Source organism: Phaethon lepturus, unplaced genomic scaffold (assembly GCF_000687285.1).
Source record: "Phaethon lepturus isolate BGI_N335 unplaced genomic scaffold, ASM68728v1 scaffold17325, whole genome shotgun sequence".
Taxonomy (NCBI): domain Eukaryota; kingdom Metazoa; phylum Chordata; class Aves; order Phaethontiformes; family Phaethontidae; genus Phaethon; species Phaethon lepturus.
The window spans coordinates 393-25082 of record NW_010542860.1 but is presented as its reverse complement, the minus strand read 5'-3'; the positions used below and the strand labels follow the sequence as shown (position 1 = coordinate 25082).

At 38.8% G+C, this 24690-nt stretch overlaps 1 protein-coding gene across 1 annotated transcript in view; it reads right to left on the bottom strand.

The window, feature by feature from the left end:
- Window positions 1-24690, bottom strand: part of BARD1 (BRCA1 associated RING domain 1) — a gene marked incomplete at its 5' end in the record, with an annotated part of 49780 nt that overhangs the window by 24755 nt on the left and 335 nt on the right. Inside the window, 5 exons of the mRNA XM_010288179.1 lie at window positions 3989-4161; window positions 4870-4950; window positions 13527-13572; window positions 14107-14518; window positions 21261-21406. Coding sequence (XP_010286481.1) covers window positions 3989-4161; window positions 4870-4950; window positions 13527-13572; window positions 14107-14518; window positions 21261-21406 — 858 coding nt within the window. The remainder of the gene's footprint in view (window positions 1-3988; window positions 4162-4869; window positions 4951-13526; window positions 13573-14106; window positions 14519-21260; window positions 21407-24690) is intronic.

Below are 24690 nucleotides of genomic sequence, written 5' to 3'. Positions count from 1 at the left end.
TAAGCATACTGTCTTGCACTTAGACAGTGAAGTCCAGCACTACCTTGACTTCGGAAAAGCAGACAAAATTATGTCAGCGTCGTGGGTCCAATGCCTCCTGGAATTATTTGCAGGTTATAATAGTTTTTGCCCTTATACTATTCATAATTGAAGATCACAGTCTATCCCTAAGCATTCCCTGAGGTTTGTTCAGAATCAGACTCAGAACTACTCAAAGACAGCTAACACCTAAAAAAAAAATAGGGCAACACACAATTTTTACTAATGCTAAACTTATTGTGCATGAAGAACTGGCAAGATAGCCCACTTGAGTGAAAGCATTTAGGAAGTACTGTGAAATTGCAAATGCACAGATCTAATTTTTCAAATCACTTGGCTTGCTGTGAAGCAAGGAAAAAAGACAGAATTCAAGTGAGTGAGCACATGAAAAAAGCTATAAAAATATAAATTAGCTATGTGTAGGAGATTAAGGTAAAAAAATTAACTAGACCAGCGGGACAATTAATAGGTCCATTGGTCCATATAATATTTTTCATTTGTAGTTCATATCTTCCCCAGTCAGTGAAAACTTCAAATAGCAAATGAAGTACCACAACTATTAAATCTTACACATTTAAGAAAAAAAATTGCCAAGGAATACTGAAATCCCAGGACTGCTTTCTGACAAAAGAGGTAGTTCTCATCAGTATTCGCTTGGTCCAAGAGATACGTAGCTGCTTCATACTAGTACATTAAGAAGTTACTGTATATATGTATTAGCATGCAAGAAAAAAACTAGCCTGAAAGACATTTGGAATAGACATACTTGATCTGTCTGTGAACGTCACCATCTAAAACTGAAACTGCGGAGTCTCAGCTTTCTGATAGCTATATATCTTCCATCCCTCTGCAGATCAGCAGATCTTACCTGCCTTGAGATCTACAGTTAGTAAACATTCTACATTTTTTAAAAAAAATTTCATCTGCACAATTGAGTATCATACTAAATTTCAAAAATACTGCTCTAAGCAGGCTATTCGACACAAGCTCTGTTTTTATTCCAGTAGATTAACTCTCCAACACACAAGGGACATTAAGACACAAAACTGAGTTAATTCTACGGTCAAAACAGCAGCAAGACATCAGTCACTTGTGGGGTTTCATGCTATACATTTCAGTGTCCCACATAACACTTGAATACATTTATCATGTTCACAATTTACTCAGTTAAAGGAAAAGACTTTAAGAAACCACAGTGAACTAATCAAACTTTCCACCCTGCCCCCATGAGGTAATGAAGAATCACTTTAATATGCCAGGATAAAGGCGTCCCTCTCCTGAGCTGAAAGTTAGTTCACTGAGAGCCTGAAGAGCCCACAAAAAGACTAGGAAGAGTTTCATACACACATTAAAAAAGGCAAACTAAAATTAGACAAATTTATCAGTTTAGCAAAATTGCTTTGCTATAGTCTTAGCTCACACGCTGCATACCTCTAAAGTTAAGGCACTCCAAGAATATTCCTAAAGAAAATAAACCTTTGAGAAGAGATGCAAGTTCTACTCATCACTGCTCAATTTCTGCTTTACAGATTCTAGAGCAATAATGTGAAGGTGAGCAGATCCTGCATTAAGTATAAAGAGGCCAATTATAACTAGTCATACTGAAAAGAACTATAATTGCATCGGCTTAAGCGATAGTCCTATTCTCGTGTCCTGTTGTAAAAAAACCTGTTATCTGCAAGTTGCAGGGATCTAGGGAAAAAAGTCCCTGAAGAAAAGCAAGCTTCTTGTCAGATGTGACTTCATTACAAGGGTACTTGCATACGCAAGAAAAAAATTTAAACCTTCTACATTAAAGAAGGTTCAAATCCACTTACCTAGACAAATGCAGTCACTTGAATTAGGACTACAACTACCAGAGGCAGTGGCAGAAAAAACCTGTAGGATTTGCAAAGTCATGGTCCAGGGAAAGATCATGGCACAATTCATTGCTGGAAGTTAGCAGGACACAGGAAGGAAGGGAAGCACAAGACATTCTTGAAGTCTCAGACACACTGTTCTTGTTTCTTGGTAGTGTTTGGAGGAGGTCAGTAAAGTCTACTATTCAAGCCTGAACACTTTGCTTGTACATTCCTTCCTCTGTCTCTAATGCTATATAAAAATAGGGAAAAAAAACCACCAAACCTTTCCCTCATCATTTCAATAGTAACATGTACAGTAGCATTTCAGCCAGAGACAGAGAGCCTACCAAAGATTTGGAAGCCTCATTTTTCCAAGGGGGACATAAGGAACTGGATTTTTGCCAAAGCACCTGCAGCTCCTTTTGCCAGACAAATAAAACAAGATTAAAAGCGGATAAATTTGCTCCCTAAAAATGTATATACATTTATTAACACCACACACTGGAGAGTCCAAGTACCCTGGAGATTAAGTCAAGAACCAAACATACTCAGAAGTGGGTTAGAAGCCATTTTTGATACTTAGAGGTACTACAAGAGGTAGCTAATTGTCAAGTTGTGACATACTCTTTGTCACATTGTTTTAATACACAACTGAACATTACCTGTATTCAGTGAAAAGCTCAGCCAGAGTTTAAGGCTTACATAAATCTCTTTCTCCATGATTAAAAAGCTTCTGTTTCAACAGAAAGTCATGTTTACTCATGTAGAATGAGCTGAAAGAGGTTCAGCTTCATCTCAGTTTGCGTGAACAGACGCAGCAGACACTAAGGTTAATAATAGTCCTGAAAATTCCACTGTTGGCATTTGGAGTCTCTGCTGTGCAAATCTACCAGTGCTTAAGTCCTTTCGAAACCTTGCATCAAAGCTGTTGGCCGTGCTACACTTTCAAATACCAGATAGACAAGTGATAAGTGTCACGCAACCAATATTCAAGTGGCTTGAAAATTAGTTTCTGAAGCTGTCAGCTTTTCAAGGTGTAATGCACTGGTCTTTGCTGTTCGAGAACAAAGAGAAGATGAACAATTGATCCTTGTTTTACTTTTTCATGAAAAAGTTTTGTCAGCTTGTTTTGTTTTTTGTTTTATTTTAAACTCCAGTGTATTCAAGATTAGGACTGTTTTTGAAAACCCTATGTTTTTCCACACAGTGCCTTAATTCTGTAAGCTTCGAGTGCAAATATTGAGAGCTGAAGTGATTACACTGAACTTGTTTATGCTTCTTTATGCAGCTGCAAGGAAATTCATGCCATGCAACACTTCATCCTATCATGTTACTATATACATACACCTGTTGACAACATGCACTGAACTCAAATTGTACACACACAGGCCCTGGCACAACAGCAATACAACACCAAAACACACATTTAGCATCTGAAATACTAATAGCCTGCGGGGTTATTCATAGACGAACAGATTCTTTAGCACCTCCTATACACAAATGCCAAAATCTTCAGGAGGCATAACTGTGTAGAAGATTCAAATGAAAATATTTCTAAGCTGCTTTTTTTTTTTTAATTAAAGTGTACCAAGCATTAGTGCTTTGATCCATAATAGAAAAAATATAACACACTCCCCAAATCTCAGCCTGAGTCTATGCCATTTGTGAAGGTAGAAGAGACTGGACCAAAACACCTTCTGCTAGTTAAATAGTGTAGTAAAAGTAAAGAGGCAAGAAACAGCTGTAGCAGTTCAAAACTCATGAGCTCAGCATCTTCGATCTGACAGTAGCTATAACAAGATGCCAACAGAGAAGTTTAAGAATAGGGTAAGCATATTTTGTTACTCTCCTAGTACAGTCTCCAATACTCCAGCTATCTATGACTTGGAGGTCTTCAGAAAAGCTTAGGACAAAGCAAAATGGAAAGGAAACACCCACCTGGAAAAGGGGGATGCAAGTACAGCAGAGCATACATTTTAACACCCACCCCCTCACTTCAAATAAATCACATTTATTACTAGCTTTGCTTCATATTTACTTAATATACACCCTGGAAGTTGTAGCTGTAGCTGATTCCACAGCTAAAACTACATCCCACATCTACTTACACTGCATCACGAGAAGCACCATGCAAGAGCAGCAGCTCAACAATGCTCACGTGCCCATTCTTGGCAGCATCATGAAGCGGCGAGTCATTCTGATACCCCGTAGTATTCACTAACGCTTTGTATTGTAGCAACAGCTCCACCACTTCTTTGTGCCCATGATTACACGCCTCGTGCTAGTTGGGTAAATCCATAAGTAGTAAAGAGAGAAAAAAACTCAGGTGAAACGGAATGCAGAGGAAGGACCTCTGTCATGCCAGTTAACACATTCATTTTCAAACACCCCTCTAGACAGTCGGGAAGACAATGCAAGGATACTGCATTACATTCCTGACATGAATTAACCTTGGAACCCAGCGCTAATAAAAAGCACAGAGAAGAACTGAACAAAGGCCAATTGTGTGCAAATTGTCTACAGGGAAAAGCCCCCCAGATTACACACTGTCAAGAGTATTCTTCAGGAGGGGAAGAAGTCATAGTTCAAAAGAACCTTTTGTTTATTTTCTATAATTCAAGTGAAAATTTTTTTCATTCAACTTGATATATTTCCAAAATGGTAAAAACCACTGAGGACATGAAGAACCCATAAAATATACACGTTTTCTGCAATTGATCCTTTTCTAGTTATCAAAGTTACACTTTCTGCACTTGCAGAATCGCAGACTGACAGACTTCTCTGCACGCCTTACCCCAGCAAAGGAGATCTGGATTTGGGCAAGTCAGTAGTTGCTAATAAATTAAACTTGTTTATCATTACTTCTTCACTTTGCCTAATTCTTTGTCACCTAAATGCATGTAAGGGGAACTAAGATATAAGAGAGGAAAGCAGGGATGAAATGAAATCTGATCAAGAGACACATGACAAAAAAGTCTTCTACACTCACCAGTGGTGTCCAGCCAGCATTATCTTTAACATTGGGATCTGCCCCATTTTTCAGCATCTGTTCAACAGCTGCTACGTCACCCTACATAGGAAAAACACCCACAGTTCTTAACAAGTAATGAAGAAGATACACAAAGACAACAACAATAAGAGACACAGAATTACAAACTTATCTGCAATAAAAAAGTAATGATGCAAGTCTTCCATTTAGATATTGTCAGGATAACAAAAACTCAACTGGTTTGGAGACCATGGTTTATCATTACTGCTCATTTAGAAACACCTACACATTTTACACAAATACATACTTTTAGATAAATATGATGCACATAACAGACTTAGAATAAATGGACAAGTTTGTGCTGATTGCAATCTGTCCACGAGAGTCAACTGCAAGGATTAAAGTCAGAAACATTTATTCAGAATTTCCTTGTCCTTCAGACTGGATCTTTTTCAAACTAAATAACTGGCTAGAAACATGCATGAGTGAAACAGATTAATAAGCCTGACAAGCTTCTATAAATTCTTTTCCCACAAGTCAAAATGAAAAGAGAGTTTTACTAACACTGTGATTACTACTCATGTCAAATCTCTCTGACAGTTATTCTACCAAAATAGTTTTCATTTGCTTTTTGGAAAAACACTATATTCAGTTTTTACTATAAGCAAGGAAACTGAGGCAGAGATTATGGGAAGAAAGAGGCTGAGTAGAGACAAAGCAAAGGAAGCAACTGGGCAAAATTTGTGAATCAGGTTTTGATACTCTTAAAAGGCAAGTTTAAGAAAGGAATTTGGTAATAAGTTTGGAGCATATACAGATGCAGCTATAAATAGGCGAGGAGAAGCCTCCTGCAGAAGCTGAGGCAAGGAAATCTCTGCAGTGCAGGCATTCTTAAAAGCAGGTGGGAAAAGTAACCCAAAGAGACTGAAGGCAAACAGACTGACTCCTTTCACAGCACCGTCCACACCCCAGTGTGTTGGTACTCAAAACTCCCTTTGTGCAATGTCAGCCAGATCCTGCTTCTGGCATTTGTTACTACAGTGCAGCAATTGCAAAGGTCTGTCCTACTAGAAGAAGTGCCATGAATTCTGTTCCAAAAATTTTGCTACAGTGCCAGGAACCCTCCACAGCTGCAGGTACACAGCTAATGGGGCCAGGCTGTCCCATGCCTCCCACCATCAGGTACTACCCCTCATGCCACAGCAACACCTGCACTATTACAGATTAGGAACAGTTACGCACCATTTCTCAGCTGACAGGTTAACGGGGAAGGAAGAGATGGCCAAGTGTCATCTAATGACCAAAACTACCTATATAATGCAAACTTTTCAAAGGTTGAACTAGCATAATAGGCCTCAAGTTTCTGTATGGCTTGCCACCAATCGCAATATGCCTTTTTTTTTTAGGATATCCCCCATGCAACCAAGCAGTTCAAGACAACCACTAGCACCTTCCCTATACCAGGGTATTGTGATGCCCAGTGAAGACACTAATATACAAACTGGTATCTAGCTCTTGCCCTTGTCCAGACTTGCAATACAGAAATACTAGGACCTGGAGCAGGGGGGAAGAGAAGTTTAATCCATGATATACAGAAAGTTCAATGCCCGTAAGTAGTGGCAAGTCAAGGAATTCCTAACCGTTAATCCACAGCATACCTTAGAAAAAGTGAGAGACTATAAAATTAACCTTTAAGTACAAGAAAAATAAACTTAATGTCATTTTTTTGTTATCAAGGAACACTCTGGAAAAACAAAATAGCTTTAATCTTTACTCTTTGATTAGAGAAAATAAGACACACTCTGCTCAGCAGAAATAAATCTGGCAAGCAACAATTGGAAACTCAAAATTCACCAAAAAATGCTAAGAATCACGGGCTTTACAGCAGTCAGACAAATACATACATCAGAGATAAATATAATGTATTGTATTCACAACCTAGGTGTCCCACCAAAATGTTACCTTTCAAAGCAATTAAAGAACATGCTGCTGTTAGAATACTTTCTGGTTGCAAGGTAACAGGCATGCATCAAGTCTGAGGAGTTATTCGGAGGCAGCTAAGACAGTGCTCAGCATTAAATCTTTTTCTACAGAGAGAAGATACAATTATCTATAATGAGTGAGATCCGAGCTTATCATTTAAAGTTAAGTTTGCAAACATGTACAGCAAGGGTTTGACATTTCAAGAGTACTCCTTTAAAGCTAATCATAGCTAGTAATTTGTGTGGGCATTAGGTAGTATCACAGCTTTTCAGAACAGTTATGTGAACGTCAATTTGTAAAACATTACTGCAGTTTTACCAGAAGAAATGTTGCTGATGTGGACACCAGTACTGACAACATCCAGAAAATGAAATCCAGGTCTAAGTCAAAATTAGAAGATTGGTGTTTTGCTGTTTACGAAGAAAAAATATTGTCATCACCTCAGGTGTAAATGGAACCTGCTCCCTGCAGCTGACACCTAGCAATGAGTGTGACAGAAAGGGAGGGGAAGCTGTCATGCCAGTTGTACTGCGCAATGGCTGGATGGGTCTGTCAACTGGGACTACAAGAGATACGTTAATAAAATTCTTTGTAGCTAGAAGAACATGCCTTTCGTCCCCTCAGACACTCGTCAGCCAGTTACTATATAGTGAATACTTAGTTTGAAAAAGAGAGGAAGATGACATTTCAAGAAGCAGATCCTTAGCAGACACATGTTAAGGTCCCTCCTGCAATTAACATATTGACCAGTTCTATCAGAGTTGATGGAATTACTCACACATTTAAAAAGTTAATGCTTTGCTCAACTCTAAACAAGAAAGGCTAAACACCTGGTAGGGGCAAGCCCCAACCACAAATATATAGATATCACATGTCTTTCCCCAACAAGTAAGAAAGAAGAAACTACATCCTATTACCCACCTATTGCTTTGAGATTACTAATTCAAACAAGCTTCATGAAGTTGTGCTTTGACTAGTATTGAAATAGACTTTGCACATTTAGCCCCTTGAGTTTACTTGATCTAGCAATGCCAGCATAAAATCACCAGTCCCAAATACAGAGTCCTAACCATACCAGATGATACTAGGAGGGGCCCTCACAGAGCTTGTCTTACCAGCCAGTAGCAACAGCAGAGTAGAAACATAATTGGAGATACTACTTGTTCAGAAGTAGAGAACAGGACAAACACCAGGTAGAAAAACACTAACATTAACAATTCACAGGGAAGTGTTTATTTTTAAATCTCATTATCAACAAAGGATTACAACCAGCTTCTGAAGAGGCAGAAAATACCGCAGAATGTAAAATTATCCTCTCGGAAGAAACAAAGCAAAGGACATTTTAAGCTCATAACCAAGCTTATGTATAGTGACACCACAATAACACAATGGGTTTGCTCTTCCTCTGCTGCAGCTTAAGGGAGCTCTGAAAACCATAGAAGCAAGAAAGGCATTGGGGCCATCTGTTGGCAGATCTTGAAGACAGCATTAGCTAACACAGAGAAAGGTATTTACACAGCTTTACAAACACTTCCCTCCCAATGAGAATTTAGTTCCTGCAGATACAGATGGCATAAACCCAGAAAATCATCCTCACTAGATTGAGGCAAGGCTTTTTCTTTGTGGTTTTTTTTTCCCCAAGCTAATTGTGTCATGATGTTCATACAGGCAGTTGGTTAAGAACTGCAAGTGTTTAGCCCTATTTTCTAGGTGTTGGGGGGGTTTCCCATTTTACCCATTACTATTTCCATTAACTGTAGTTATTTTCCACTCAAGCCACATTTAAATTAAGTTAATGGAAATGTATTCTACCAGTTCAAAAAAAAAAGACAGACCCAAGGAGTTAAGGCACTACATGAAGATGAAGCTAAAAACCTGTACCACACCAACCAACCATTTCTCCCTTTATTTGCAAAGGTAACCAAGTGACTTAAAGCTTTAAAAAGTCAAACAAATGAACAAGAAAACCCCACCCCTTTCAAATCCAAATACATTTGCTTAAGTTATGACAGAGAGGAGGAAAAAGGCTATTTACAACTCTAAGTGGTCAAAGAGGGCAAAAATGAATTGCAGAGTGCTTATAATAATTGTGAACACTCCAACCAACTCTTTCCAGGAACCAGCAAGTTTCTCACTTCAAATTTCTCTACATGTCTACCCAGCAGACCATTTATTAGCTAACAAGAATACAAGTAGCTATGCTTAACCTTTAACGAAGAAAATACACAAGAAGTTTAACCCACCTCAGGAACAAGAGAAGTAACAACCAAGCATTATCAAAAAAGAAATGGCAATTTGTTTCTAAGCTTTCAAACCAGCACTTGGGAAGATGGATTGCTTTGACTCATGGCCAACTTTCATATTCTTAAATTCTCCCTTTGAACACATTCCACCGCTTCATATTTGTCTTAAGCTACCTGCTGGATACTACCCATAATCAGAAGCCTGCTTACCATTCCAGTACCTCTTGGCTTTAACATTAGAAAGTCAACATCAAACTCCAACTTCAAAGAAGTCTCAGGTACTACACCTGCATCTGAGTCATCCTGCTAGTTTCTGCCAGCAGACCTCATTTCTCCATGGAAATGGGCATTATACACAGAGCTAAGTCGCCTGCCACACAAAATCACAAGGTCTGGACAAAAATAGCTTGGACCAACGGATGCATTCATTCACGGTGAAGCAGCTGGCAGGAACGATGCTGTCCATGCACTGCCTTTTGCTCAAGGGTGGCTGGAAGTGCACAGCAGCACAATTCCCCTTTTGTACCTAAAGGCTCAAGAGGAAAGGCAGGAAAATAGATGTTCCTCCCATAGACACGTGTGACCCAACACTCAACCATGACACATACCCATCTGGTACCAAAAGCAAGGAACTGCACAGCTGACTAGGTCAGAGACACCTGAAAAAGGATCTAAAAGATAGTCTGATGCTGGCCATCACATGCTCACAAAACCACAAAAATCTTCTTTTGTTATTCCCAATGTGTCATTAACTGGTAACAAAGAAATAAAAAGGAAGAACAGTCTCACAGGCTTGAAAGGAATTATTAATTGTTATTACACTGTTAAGTATAATGAATATGAAGAGTCCAGCAGAGCAGGCTAGCTATAGGTGAAGCCTTTAAGGCAGTCCTCCTGATCAACTGTCAAAACTAAAGGGTGCCTGGAGCAGAAGGTAACCAAAACTGGTCCCAATGCTCCTTCTCTCTTTCTTCAGACTAAGCAGATGCTCCGCACAGGCAATCCTAACAGGAGGAACTACTTGCTTTTGACTTGAAGCACAAAAAGTCAAAACCTTTTCCCAACTACCCCCCATCCACTCCTTTGGAACAGTACAGCTGTTGGCACAGTCCTCTTACTCTGTTGCACTGCAGTTTGCTAATCCTCTTCCTGGAACCCACAGTGGCAGCAATTCTTCACTGAACTACCTCATCATCTCCCTTGTCAATGCAGAAGAAACACAGGCACAACCAAGACCTGAAATAACATACCAAGAAACCATGATTTTCTTCTCTCTGTAGTAGATTCAAGACTCTGTACCAACTAGTTAGTAATACTGTGCCGCACTTAATTGCCACATAAGAGCTAATTGTGTGAACAACTCATTACTTTACTGTAAAAACACTCCTGTGTGGCAGGGCTGTTGATTGGGCAATTTCCCACCAGTATTAGGAGTGCCATAGGTCACATTTTGTATTTTAATTAATTGGAATTTTTACCTTTAACTACGGAGGAAGATAAACATGACTGCTGTTTGCTATGGGAAGCGCCACATTTATTTTAATTTATTTAGTTTTAACTCAGCACTAAGTTCATCCACACTAGAATCTTTCTTGAGAACCATTTTGATTTCAGTAGTAACTAGTAGTAGTAAACAGGGACAGTCCCTCAGAATTATTTGAAACAGCACAATACACTTAATTTTAATGCCCGAAAGTGTTGTTTATTATCTCTTTTAAATAAGAAAAACCAGAGAACTCAATTAGCTTTAATTAAATTCAGGGTATTAGGCCCTAACAGTTAATGAAAATACAGATTTTTATAATTAATGAAGTCCCACAGAATTAGACATTATTTCACTTTGAGGGGAGGGTGGCAGCTACAAGTCTCTTTCCAATTGCACACATGGAAAAACATTACTGGTTGTGGAAAGAACATAAAAAAATCACCCATGAAACAAAACTGAAAGAGAAACAGAAAAAGTGACAGAGCTATTTTGAAAAAAGCACAATGAGACTATACATACAGTATAAATAGTGTAAAGCCTAGTATTTTCAAGACCAGCTTCTTTGAGAAAACACATTTATCAGTTCTTACAGCTTAGAAGAGTGATCTAAAAACATGCAAGTTAGGTGGAAGATACTTGCATGCAAAAACATGTTTTCTTTGCAATTGCCACACAACCCAAGCAAATTCATGGCAATTAATCATGACTATTTCTTGTTCACTACTTCAAAGTAAAATGCTACCAAAACCCATGACCAACCAAGTCCTCACATCATGCTGGCTTGAGCAACTTAGTCTTAATCTACTTTGACATGGGCTATAGTAACTGTGCCTACATTTACTGGCTACCAGGAGATGCAGCATCTTCTTACAAATGTCATAATATACCCATGATTAAGCTGTGTAACAAGAAAAAAGAACACCACAAACGAAAGGACATAATCTGTACAACCTCCTTCTACAGATGAGGAGGTGAGGTTCGGAGACAGTAAAACAATCTTCTCAGAGTTGCACTGAAGTTTAGTAGCTGGCAACAAAGATGCATGCAAGTAAACAAAGACCATAACCAAAAGACTACTCTCCTTACCGTATTTTAGTTACCTTTAAAAGAGTGGTAACTTTGAGATCACCCTGAAACCCCACCTAGTTAAACAAGCCTTTATAAAGAGCACCTCAATGCAAATGCAATTGATGAATTAAAGCCACAGTAGAACTAATGAGGAACAGAAGCAATTTCCCATTTTAGCTCAATAATTATTAAATTAAAAGGACGACACCAAAATGAATTCACATACAAGACTGAAAAAAGCATTCATGTGTCTGCCCACCCCACTGCCCACCCTACAGCCAGAGGTCAGCTTTTCAGCACACTGAAATAGCCCCATCCCTTTCTCGGGCAAGGCTGTACCAATGCCAACAAGCAGTGCCAGCCACACTACAAACCCCAGAGAGCCACAACTTGTTTATTCTTTTTGTCTATAGCACCAATCATTTAATTTTTACTCATTTATCTTCAAAATTCTTTGCAATGAGAAACCACATTATTGGCATATCACTGTTTACTCCAAATCTCACAATAAGTATCAGACATATTGCTGGAAACCATATTGTGTGAAAACTTGTCAAGGTAGATACTTATTTTTTTTTTTTTAGAACCAGTCATTAGTATTTCCTTACAAATTCCCTGAAAATCATGGAAGGATAATTTGTAAACAGTGCTTTAGTAAAAGAGGAATATACAAGACTTACAATGAGAGGTACCAAGAGATCTATCCTGCAAAGCTCTTGAATGCTGTGATGACATTTCATTTTCTCCTAATTCCATATTAATGGCATCAAGATATTTGAACTCAACTCAGCGCAGATGCCACTTCCATTTAAAACGATCTCGTGAAGCGGAGGTGGCTTATAAGAATGCCTTTGAAAGGGGACACAGTTATTTATCATGAACAGCCTTTGTCTCAACAAACAGAAGTGCTGTATAAATGTCAGGATGCTTACAGGTGAATCAGTCCTACCCATATAAGCAGTTTATGAGACACACAGTATTTCTATACTACGATTTAGCACAAAGTACATTTAAATTGCCAGACTACAAACTCTTTGAAGTGACCTCTCAGAAGAGAGTTAGTGCATCTGATGAGTCTGACTACGCATTCAACTCACCCCAGCTGCATGGAGATTTTACATAGTAATAGGGAAGGTCAGCCCTTGCAAAGAGCAAAGCCATGAAGTTCTACCACAGCAGGAACTGGCTAAGATAACAGCAAAATGAGTGACAGCTGTCATTCTGAGAGTAACATTGAGCCTACATCAAAGTGAAGTCTCCTGAGAACTTCCCAACTCTCTCCTAATTCTTCCTTCTCCACTATCTGTGAGGACAGCATGCTCAGAGGATAGGGCTCAGCATGGGAATCCCAGTGTGTGGCATTTCTTTCCTCTTGAGCCAACACTTAAATCAGAGGGAGGATCTCAAAAATTACGAAGTCGTTCACCTCAATTAAGGTTGCATAGAATTATCTTTATGTAGGTAATTCAGATCTTGTCCTGGTTGAGTTACCAGGTCAAGTTAAACTGATGAAGATCAGCCAGTGAGATCTGAAATACCTAACTAAACTCCTTATGACAAATTAGGGACAGCTTTCTGGCACATAAGACCAAAACATTTGAATGCTTATCACTTCCTAGAACTCATAGGTATAACTGACACCATAGTACACTGAGTTTCGCAAGGATAACCATCTTTAATCATTGCAATAGTAATTTCTTTATGAAATCAGAGAATCAGGTTGGAAAGTCCCCAGTAAATCTAGATGAAAAAGACCACAAGATTAATTTCCCCCCAGAAATAGGACATACTGAAGTAACAGCTTTCCAGGATATTTTTAACACAACTTGTCTTTTTAAACCCCTGCTTAAAGTTGAACTAAAAGATGATGGTCCTACCTTGATGGAAGCAACATGGAGCAAAGTCTCTCCTTTGTAATTTCTTCTGGCAATTGGATTACCACCAGGGGACTTCAACACAGGACTATGTGGTATTCCTGCTTGATTACAAGTCTTAGAAGTAGTTGGGGTAGAGGGAGATTTTGAAAGTGAAGGACTATTTATTGCTTGAAAGACTGCAGAGCTTCTGGTCTTCATTACAGTGTCAGTGAGTTTTGATACAGAGGAAGAAATCCGAACTGGTGTCTCGTGTTCAGTCGCTGGGGAGATGGGGCAACCCTGAGGTAACTCCTCTAAGCAATCTGCCTGCCTGCCTGACTTGCCACTAATGCTCCTCTCAGTTCTTGGTCTTTTAGACTGAGAAGTAACTGGAAGTCTGGATTGCTCCCTTCCACGTTTTAAAGGTGTAGTTTCCTCTTCTACTGACAAGGATGTCTCTGTAGCGCAATTTTTTTCCTTGCTGACTTGTGCAGGGCACGCAACCTCACTGTAATCTTTCTTCTCTGATGAGTTTACCTGTGGTGACAGTTCTACATTTTCTGTATTTTTGCTGGAGTCCGCTTCCTTTACAGACTCCTACTGAAGTGTCTCTTCAGGGCTATTTGGTTCCACAGTGCACAGGACTACCGGTTGACTGCAGATGGTCACACATTTTTCCTTTGGAGTCTTCTCAACTCCTCCTTTCTGCTCAGGATTGTCTAAGCTCCACGCTTTGTTAATGTCTGCTAGACGTTTCTTCTTCATCTTCTTACTCTGCCTCTGTGTTGGCTTTTTTGCTGGTTTGGAGGGCTTTTCATGAGGAGGGGAAGGAAAGAAATCATAAATTGAAGATGTGTCTTGACAAAGGTCACCACTTTTCGTCTTGGGCTGACTCTTGTTCAGGACGCATCGAATCTTCCTACTTCTTGGGCTGAACCACATTTTAATCTGTTCCTTCTTATTCTTTTGTCCAAAGTCTGAGTCAGCTGGTGCAGACTTATCTTCTGTTGACTCTAAGTGCATCAGGGAAAAGGAAAAATAATATATAGAGTACTCTTCAGTAGAGAATCACAAAGAAAAAAGATCAGAGTAACAACTGTAGAAACTGATGAAGTGTTACTAAATACAACCTATAAGTGCCTTCATTTCTTCTGAAGGGACACATGTAATGGCTTTAGAAAAACTGGCAAGGTCACACACCCCTCTCGAGTTCAGGGACACCATGGCAGCTAAAGCTATCCACTAGCTAAGTGAGCACCCTGGTAGAGAAATCATCTCCCTCAATCATCTGGGTCCACAGTGCAGCATGTGCACAGATTTCTGACCAGATTATAGAGAGGACACTGAGTTTGCCTTCAAAACAGGTTTAACAAAGTAGTCCGTGCATATACAAAAGAGCACAGAAACAGCTTTCTAAAAAGATATTACAGTTCACCTGAAGACAAACAGGAAGAGTAGCTGCAAGCAAGCAAAAATAACATCCTTATTATAATGTTGAACATTCCTGGGAAATTTTAACTGATTCCACAGATATAGCAGATGAATCAGAGGAATATGCAGAATATCTGGAAGCAATTGTGTCCTGTCATTTGACCCTTTACCCCTTGGTAGTAAATAATTCCAAGGAAGCTACACATTTCAATGATCTCAAGCATTTCTCTAAAAATATGCAATGAAGCATAAATCATATCATACAGCATATCACAAATCAATAACCCAGATGATGGAGGAATATCCTGCACTCCCAGTGCATGAAATAACAGTTGAGAACAAGGATTATAAATAGTGTCCTCAATGGCTCTAAGAATAAGTTAAGGAGCATAAAGTAACCTCTAAGTTAGACACTAATTTAATTTAACAACTCTTTCAGTGCAAAAGAACTATTAACAGGTTTTTTTTACTGATTCCTTCTTGGAAATCTGAGTTATTTTAGGTTATTTGGACAAGTCCTCTAAAGTAAACACACAACTCATTCTTTCTGTTGCCTCCAACCTCGGAGGCTAAACTACAATTCACAAAAGTCTAGTGATTTATGGCAATCAATCACAAGAACAATATTAATTTTGCATAGTGAGGCAAGTGTTATTACTATTATTATTGTTATTAAACAGAACTAAGACCAAGAGCAGTGTGGGGGTTTTTTTAAACATTCTTGAAGTAAACTATACCAAGTCTCAATTATTAAAAGTGAAAGACAGACACTCACTGCAACAATGTGTTACTTTCACTTCGCTGCATTAACTTTCTAGAGCTAATTTGTCTTCTCCACACCTTCTCTTCTACTTTCGGTATTAGTAACTACAGCCTGTTGTTTTCCACAGCAACCTGTGACAAACTCAAGACAGCAGACAAACTAGTCCCAATCCCTTAGCCACAAAAAAAAAGTTTGACATTTCACTTAGAACAGAACTAGTAATTCAACACCAAAATAGACACTAGCAGTTTTCTTTTAAAGCAGTATTTCAAGGTTAAATGTTTCCTCAATCTTAAACTACCCTACTTAACACTTGAATTAAAATATGCTAGATATTAGATTTAACTAAAGGAATAAGTAAAGCACCAGACCAAATGTGTCTTTAAGAATAGAGCTTGAGGCTAGCTAATCAATCATTTAGGTATCTAAAGATAATCATCAAACACAGAACTCCAGCTATTTGGATTTCCTGTAGGGCTGGGCTTGGTGCAAACAGGAGAAAAAGCCCTGAAATTGAGATTGAAATCTCATAACTAGCTAGCCTTCAGAAAGATATCACATACAATTTCACTCTGACAATAACATCTAAAAAAGGAAGATCTTGATTGCAAACAGATGCAAAATACAAAGCACAGTTACTATTTACTTGTCTTGCCTTCACTGTTTACACAACTAACAGATTTCCTTCTAAAATATTTACCTTGCTAGAACTATCAGTCATCCTCAAGTAAAGAGCAAGAATAAAATCAGCTTGCAAAAGTAATTTGTGCAACAGTTTTGTGATGGCCAGAATTCTTTTTGATGTGTATAGCACTGTAAGACTTTAAAGTCCAAGTGACAAATTCAATCAAAGGCACTGTCCTTCAGAAGCAGGATCTAAAGCAGCATAACACAATTAAGTATTTACACTGGAAGCTACGTATATACCACTTCTGGCAGCAAGAAAGCTTGGAAAAAAAAATCAACCACAAGGGTTCTTAAACTGATCTGTTCATTACTGGTTGCTCAGCAGGGACTTACTAGTCAGGTTATTAAAAGCCTGCTGAAAATACACCAAATACATACTTTCCCAGGGTTATTTTTCCTCACATGCAACTACTTCAAGTGTAAAAGAATACGTTGCATGTTTTAGAATAGGAAGGCACTTGTGGAGCACGATTAAAAGGCCACACATACGGCGAAAGAGATCCCTCACGTTGAGAGGCCAGCCACGCACGCCCAGGGTCTCTCTCCAAAGCTTACTGGGGTAAATAACTGCAATTTCTCCCAGGGTGTATGTTGTCTCAGCCATTCTTCAATAACTCCACCTTTCAGATTACTATGCAGCTAACAACTTTACCCGAACAGTTCTGCGTAGCATCTGCAAAGAAACATTATTCTTAGACTCTGCTGCCCGTTTCCTCCATTTCCAGAGTGTACAAGGTAGGGAGTAGAAGTAATAAGTACAAATGGCCAACCTACCCTCCCTGAAAATCTAATCCTCTGATCCTCCAGAGGCGTGAGAGGGAGAGAGAAGAGACACAGTGCTAAGAAACTGAAAGGAAGTTCTTATGGTTTAATATGTAAATACTAATTTATATAAAGATGGTATTATCTGGTAGCTAAGTGCATTCAGTTAAACTACCTTCAGAGAAAACTGCTCATAGAAAAATCAATCCAAAGGAATTCTTTGCTGTCTCCAAGTTGGAAGCCAGAGCTCATGTCTCAACAGGGATGAAAAAAATCACTATATATGATTAAGATTTAATTGTCTTTAATACATAAAAATTATCCTCACAAAATTTTGAGATGCATTGAGACAAGGTAAATCAGTAAAGCATGCCTTACTAATTCTAGATTTTAAGCACCTGCAATAGTGTAAAGACTATCCACAATAACAGTATTAGAATCAGCCTATAATAAATGCAGTAGATTTATTCTCCATTACCTATTAAACATAACATTCATATACACAATATATTAACTGAATTCTTTCTAAATTACACTTACTTGCCCATAATAAGCACAGATTTCTTAATGCTGACATCTAATAAGAGTTGAATTTCTTAAGTGTTAAAAGGGTTGAGACAAAAACATTAGGAGCTACACAGTGCCTTGCAACTAGAGTTCTGCTGTAGTGCAATAGCAGGCTGCAGCAGGAAAAAAAGGAGCAATTAGAAAACATGGTTTAGCTATCATTAATCTGCATCAAAGGAATATAATGATGCACATTGTGTGCCTTTCAAATTATTCTCTATTATGGGTTTCAGAACAGAAGTTGAGAAATCTCTTTGACAAACTAGTCCCTTATTAAAAATCAAAGGGAAGTGCTTTGGTACCATCTGTGCAACATTAGTGCCTTCAGTGAAACATGATTATTTTGCAAGTTAAGTATTCAACACGGGGAAAAAGAGAGAAATTCCAGCTATTCAAAAACTCATCTTTAGCTATTATGAAAAATGTCAGAGTACACATGAAATGCAAGGTAATCTGTTACAACAGGAGTTCAACGTCTTTCCCTCCACATCAGTAAATGTGGCACTAAATTATGATACTATAAAGGCTAATCAAAAGGCAATCTCTCTCCCACTGTCCACCAGCATCAACATGAGCTTAAGAAGCTTTGACCAACACCTGCAAGGTCTAGCTCTGTACGAGAACAGGGAAGGAAGGCTTTCTGTTTGACTGTTAGAGTAAAGCTGATTATGTTACAAAGAATAAGGTAAAATCATCTATAAATGGTTGCATTGTGAAAATTTACAACAGTTTCTTCTTTTTAAAGAGGATCACACAGAAAAATCTGCTGAAGTACTTAGAAATTCACTTTCAAAATCATTACTGTAAATCAACCTTCTTCATGTCTAGTATACTATGTCCATGATTCAACAAGTTCTCACTAATTACTCACCTATGAAGCCAGTCATCCCATCAACTCCAGTTCTCAAGATGTCTTGGACTTTGCTAAAGATTTGGAGGTGCAGACATCCCATCTATGAAGCCTGCCAGCCAGAGAGCTTCCCATTACCCTTGTAAAGGTACAACACTAGGCAGTGAAAAGGTCAGACAGCTCCCCTCACCTTGCCACCAACTAGGGATATAACATCTCTAAAAAGTGAATTAATTTTGAGACTCAGCATTTGCTACCTATAGTTTGCATTTTCTAGCCAGTTTCAGATTCATTGTTTGCCAATTCCCCTTAGTCACCCAAGTATTATTCTGTGGTGTCATTTGCTGTGCTTCCCTTTTAAATTAAAGGGAAGTATTAGCTGTTTTGTGCAGTCTTTCCTGAATTACTTGCTGCTGCTTCTTAGAACACACACAGTTTGGCAAAAAGCTATTCTTATCCCAGTGGACTACAAAGTACGTATCAACTGTGGAACCTGGGGGTACAGGGATTTTTATACTTGAAATATTCAACACACAAGCTTAACCCTATCCTTTTCAGTCACAGTAGTTCTGTGTGTTTCTAAAGACAATACACAACTTACTGCATTCGCTAGGTCTGTCGTAGATTAAAAAAATGGGTAGGGTGATGCATTTGCATTAAAAACTTCAGTGTCAACAAGGATCTCAAATAGAAGCCTTGAGACAAGCCACAAGTGTCCCAAAACAAGGCATATAAAGCAAATATGCAAAAGGCACATAAAACAAATATATAGAACAATTAATTTTGCAACTGCTTCTCTTCCTTTTCTTCATAGAAAGATTTTTTCAGTCTGTCTCCTTTACTGGAACATAAAATACAATTTTTGACCTTCTAACAAAAAAGAAACTATCGTTGACAGAAACGTGGCAGAAGTACAGTGCCGTAAGAACACGAAAGCAACTCCTTAACAAGGGAGGCCCTGATTCTCCAAACTCAAAACACATTTCACTTTGCATACATTATGTTCAGGACATACAACTCTGGGAGATGAGAGATTTGCCAGAGATGAGTGACAAAACATCCTAAAGAATTTGCTCTCAGAATCTTTAAAGCTCACGCATTCTGTGATTTGCCATAGTACAACACATAATTGGCTGTTAGAAGTGTGCTTATCTACTTACGTATCCAAAGCATTCCTGACAGTGAACTATCACCAGCTCAGGAGGTTTCTTCCTTAACCTCAGTATGAAACATCCAAGAGGCCATTAATCTTTAGTACAGGGCAAAGACTACAAGTGATAGAAAGTAATCTCCCACATCGATTCATAAATTTAGCTCCAAATAAAATGGTCTTGTAAACTTCAATTGTATCTGCTTTTAAGTTAGAACAAGGAACGATAAAAAGAACCTCACTCTGTTCTGTGGTTTAGCCAAACCATGCAAGCCTTATTTTAGGGGAACTATGGGATTAAATGTATTATTCAACTTCTAGTACAAGTGAAACAGATCAATTTGTAAAAGCTAATCTATCTGTAAAAGTTCTCCAAAACATCCAAGCAGTATTGATACTATCATACTGTATTTTAAATGCTTTATAGCATCACAAATAGCTCCTCTCAGAGATTCTCCTCCAACTATGTTTTTAAAAGCCTTCACCACTCAAAACATTTCCCTGAAATGCTATTTAAATCATCATCTAAATTTTCTATGTTTGAGAAGATTTAATCACCATAGGATTTTGTATCCACATGAAATGTATTCCTGTGCAGTGGGACATAGGCTTCCTCACTTCAATGTATTTTGATGTCAATAAAGAGCTACCCCATAAATGAACATGAAGATGCCAATGGGATTAGACTTAGAAAAAGAATCTTTAATTTAGACAAACATATTAGGAAGCAACAATGAAGGAAGAATTACCTTTTCTTTATTTGACAGCTAAATGAATGGTTTCTAAAACTTGGTATTACATAAAATGCTCCTCTCTGGGCTTGCAGAAGAGACATACACTCACCTACACTCATTTCACTTCATTTTTTCCTACTTTGACAATCAGCCTAAAATTTGATAGAGAGATGAGTTCCCAGAATATGATCTCTGCAGTCTTCTAGCATAGCCAGCTGTGACAAAATTCCATTGTAGCAAACTAGCTGACCGTTAGGGACCCAAAAATGAATGAGGTAAGACTTGCCTCCTTCCCCCTTCAGGCAAGGAACACAAATTTTTCTGCATGCAAAAACCCTAAACTGAAAGTTACTGGCACAGCATGCACACCTCAGTGCACAAATACACAAGAGGCAAGGGAATATATGCATAATTCTTTAACAGCCGCCCCCCCTGAAGAAGCGTACACTGCAGAATATTACACATTTGTGCTCCCCTAAGAGCACAAGATATGACATCTTGTGCCCCTGGTTTGTGCAACTAACTGCCACGTGACTTGGGAATATATCCCACTTTCATCTAATTTTGGAAGACAGATTCTAATGAATTATGGACTAACCCGTTCATGCAGATTTCTTAGTAAAACAGTTTCAAAGAACAAGCAATCCATACAGACAGTTCTCTTCAAATCAAATTTTCCAAACATGATTCAGAACAGCCTTTCAGAATCTTAAACAGGGCTGCACTGCTCACCCTCTATAAAGCCCATGAAGTGAAATAAAACAGAGCGGTCTGGATTCAATGGCTGTCAGAAACACAGGTTTGCTCTTACCTGAGGTGTCCGCACCCAGTAGATGCCGCAGTTTGCTGCAAAGCTGAATCATGTTATCTAGTTGCCGGTTTATCTGTGCATCTTGCACCCAGGCTGGCACGTGGCACACTGGGCATTCTGTGCCAACACAGTCACCCACACAAGATCTGAAAGCCAAAAGTAAAAATCCATTATCCAGCAGAAGTTAGCTACTGTACTCACTATCAACCTCTCCACAGCCAAATGCTCAGCAAGAATCTTATTTTAGCATTGACACACCACTATTGTAAAGCCCATATGAGTTGGTCACAAATGCAGGAGAGGACATATTTATCATAGCAAGTAACAAGCCATAATTAAGCAAGCCAAGTCCAGAGCCTTGTCAGAACACTGTCATGAAAGATGTGGTATCTTGTGACTCCCACGCCGATCCAAATTTTCAAGGTATGCTAAAGCTCCGTTGCTGTTTGTCTCCAGGTAACAATTAGGATCTGACAGTTAAAACTCCACACTTTTACACCCCAGCTAGAGACAAGGCTATTCTTCTGCAGCCTTCAGTTTTTTAGAAAAGTGACAGAAAGCCAACACATCATAAGCTTCCATAAATTTCCAATTTTTCCTACTTAAAATTTTCTTGATATTGTGAAATTTCACCTGTCTGAACACTTTTCTGTAAGAATCCCCATGAGGAACTGCAGGTAGTCAAAGTATTCCATCACTTTCCTCTTCTAGAGCATTTATGCCAGGAGATGATCAAGGGGGAACACATTTACTTCATAAAGGTCATTTAACACTTGTAGCTTCTTAGCAATACTACTCTCCCCATATAAGCCCAAAATCTTTTATTCATCTGATTAGTCCAGTGAGAGGACCTTATGATTTGCCACCTGAACTGCAACATCCAAGGGCCACTGTTGCTTCCCAATTCCAATCTATCCTATTAAATATATGTTATAAATTCACATACTCAAGACTGAATTAATTTCAAAAGTCTGTTACCTCTATAGCACACACAATTCTAGCCAGAGGTATAAAATTACATGCGAGCAGATCATGTTAAACATTCAGAAGAACAGAATGCAAGTAATATCAAGACACTGCTACATGGAGAGGAAGATCAAGGTCTGTACATCTAGACTCTAAATATAGAGTCATCTTGGAAGCTGACAGTCATACACCCCCAAACTAGTAGCATATCGGTTAACAAAAACAGAAGTATAACTACCACCGCTTTCCTTAAGAGGAGAGTTATTTTCAGATCTGTTCTCTGCACTGGCACCTCTTCCTCAAACACCACACAAGTATCATGCCTTCAGTTAATCCCAAGACAGGAAAATTGGCATGTAAAAATGGCTGCTAGGTGCATTATGTGCTTAAGGCAGCCTGCTCTGAGTAGGTAAAGGACCTCACGGTTAAGACACTGCTATGATCAGGGAGACTGAAGTACAATTCTTGGCTTTGACATATTCTAGATGACATTGACAAATCACTCAGAGCAAAGATGAGAACCAACTGGGTCTCGTTCTCTAGGAAAGTTGGCCTCAGGTCTCCCGCGTCTGTAAAAGCTAGTGCAAAGGAAATGCAGAATGACTATACCACGACATTTTCTAATTACTTCTAGCTGTTGGGTTTTTACAGTCATTATCCATTAACTGTAACTTAGTAGAGTTACTCAGACAAAACTGCAGAAACTCATCTTAATAAATATCCCTGCCCATAATAAAACCCATGCTGAGGGAGAACCAGCTACATTATGTGTGACCTGATTATTGCAGTTCATTAGTTTCACATATTTCACTTCATATATCAGAAGCCAGCTCCAGTCATTCACCCTGCCTCTTCCCAGGTATATTAATAAATGTCTGTCTTTAGCAATGGATCAGATTGGGTTCATGTCAGAATACTGCAGATTCAGTCCATGCCCTAACAAATTTGCTTGTAAACAAGTTAATCTGAATTTCCTTAGTTTTATTTTTAAAAATAGCCATTATCCAAAATTCAGTCATTGAAGAACATGTTAAATTGATGACAAAAAGGTCAGGCACACAAAAGAGAAAATACCAAGTATAACAATAACTTGGGTCACAGCAAGTAATCTCTTTTTCTGGAGTAAGAAATAGCTGCTAATGAATACTTAAGACTCCTATTGGCTATTCTTTCCTGCCTCATCAATGCAAACTGCATCATCTTCTGATGTCTTAAAAATTTTTCTTAAAACAAAATAAGTACTTCAAACAGTAGGCGTTTGAAATCTGTCACCTAGAATACAATGGGGTTATCCAAAATAAAACCACAAGGGCTTAGGTGCCTGACAACTAAACAATTATATTTATTATGCCACCCTTATGCTACCCTTCAGCAAACCATACTGCACCTGAGAAAAGAGTTCTAAGATTGATAGGAACTTATTTATAAATAACTTGTACAAACTTCTGGGGATTATTTTACCAGGTATGCTGTGGACAGTAAGTACAAATTGAACAAGTAACAAAAAATTTGCTTCAGATGCAGAATCTTCTACAGCAATTAATGGCCAAAGCTGAGAAAGACCCCACATGTCTGGATAGAAATAATTCATTTGTATATCTTTTAATAGGGGGGGGAAGAAATGCTGAGGGCATCTGTCTCATCATCAGTTACTCCCTAAAAAAGCAAGAAAATCTTTTGCTTATATTTTACTCTTCAGGCCTTTAAAATTTTAAGCTCTGATTATAAAGTTACAGCTGAAGACGGAATAACTGCACAGCTGTGAGGGAGGAAAGGGAGTGTTTTCCTCTGCTTTTATTGACATAGTGACTGCAGCATTAACAAGAGGCAAAGCTGAATATCTAGACTTGCTCACAAGCAGAGGTTATAGAGTGTCTATGCTCTCCACTGTAACAAGCATAGGATTTTGATAGACAGCTCATATCTGTGCTGTGCAAAGAAACTGTTTAAGATAGATGACTGACCTTTTAACTCCCTGTGTTTACATTCATACGCTATGCAGAGCGGCGACATACAGGACACCCAGAAGGTTCCACCACCTTCCCCAAACGAGGTTCTGGGGCAGGAAGGACTCAGGACTTGCCTGTGAGTCATCCCAAGCTCAGCCAAGTGACTACCACTTCCTCAGAACTGCCTTGTTAGCAGCATTTCCTAACTTAGTTTTCTGAACATTGATATCATCTGACAAACGGTAAGTAGAGGTACTCATGTTACCCCAGCATGCTTGGATGGACATGAATACAGGAACAGCTACAGCGGCAGATCTGAAGGAACTAGCACAGCAGAAGGCCAAAGCAACGACAAGCAGCACCCAATCCTCTCAAGCACAGGGCACACCTTTTTGTTTGTTGTGAAGTGAGGAAGAGAAAGGAGTTGATGACAGTAAGAACTGGCTGCTGTTTTCTTCTCCTACCCCACTACGAGTGGGCAGCCCTCCACACCATGAGGCTGAGCATTCCCTCTA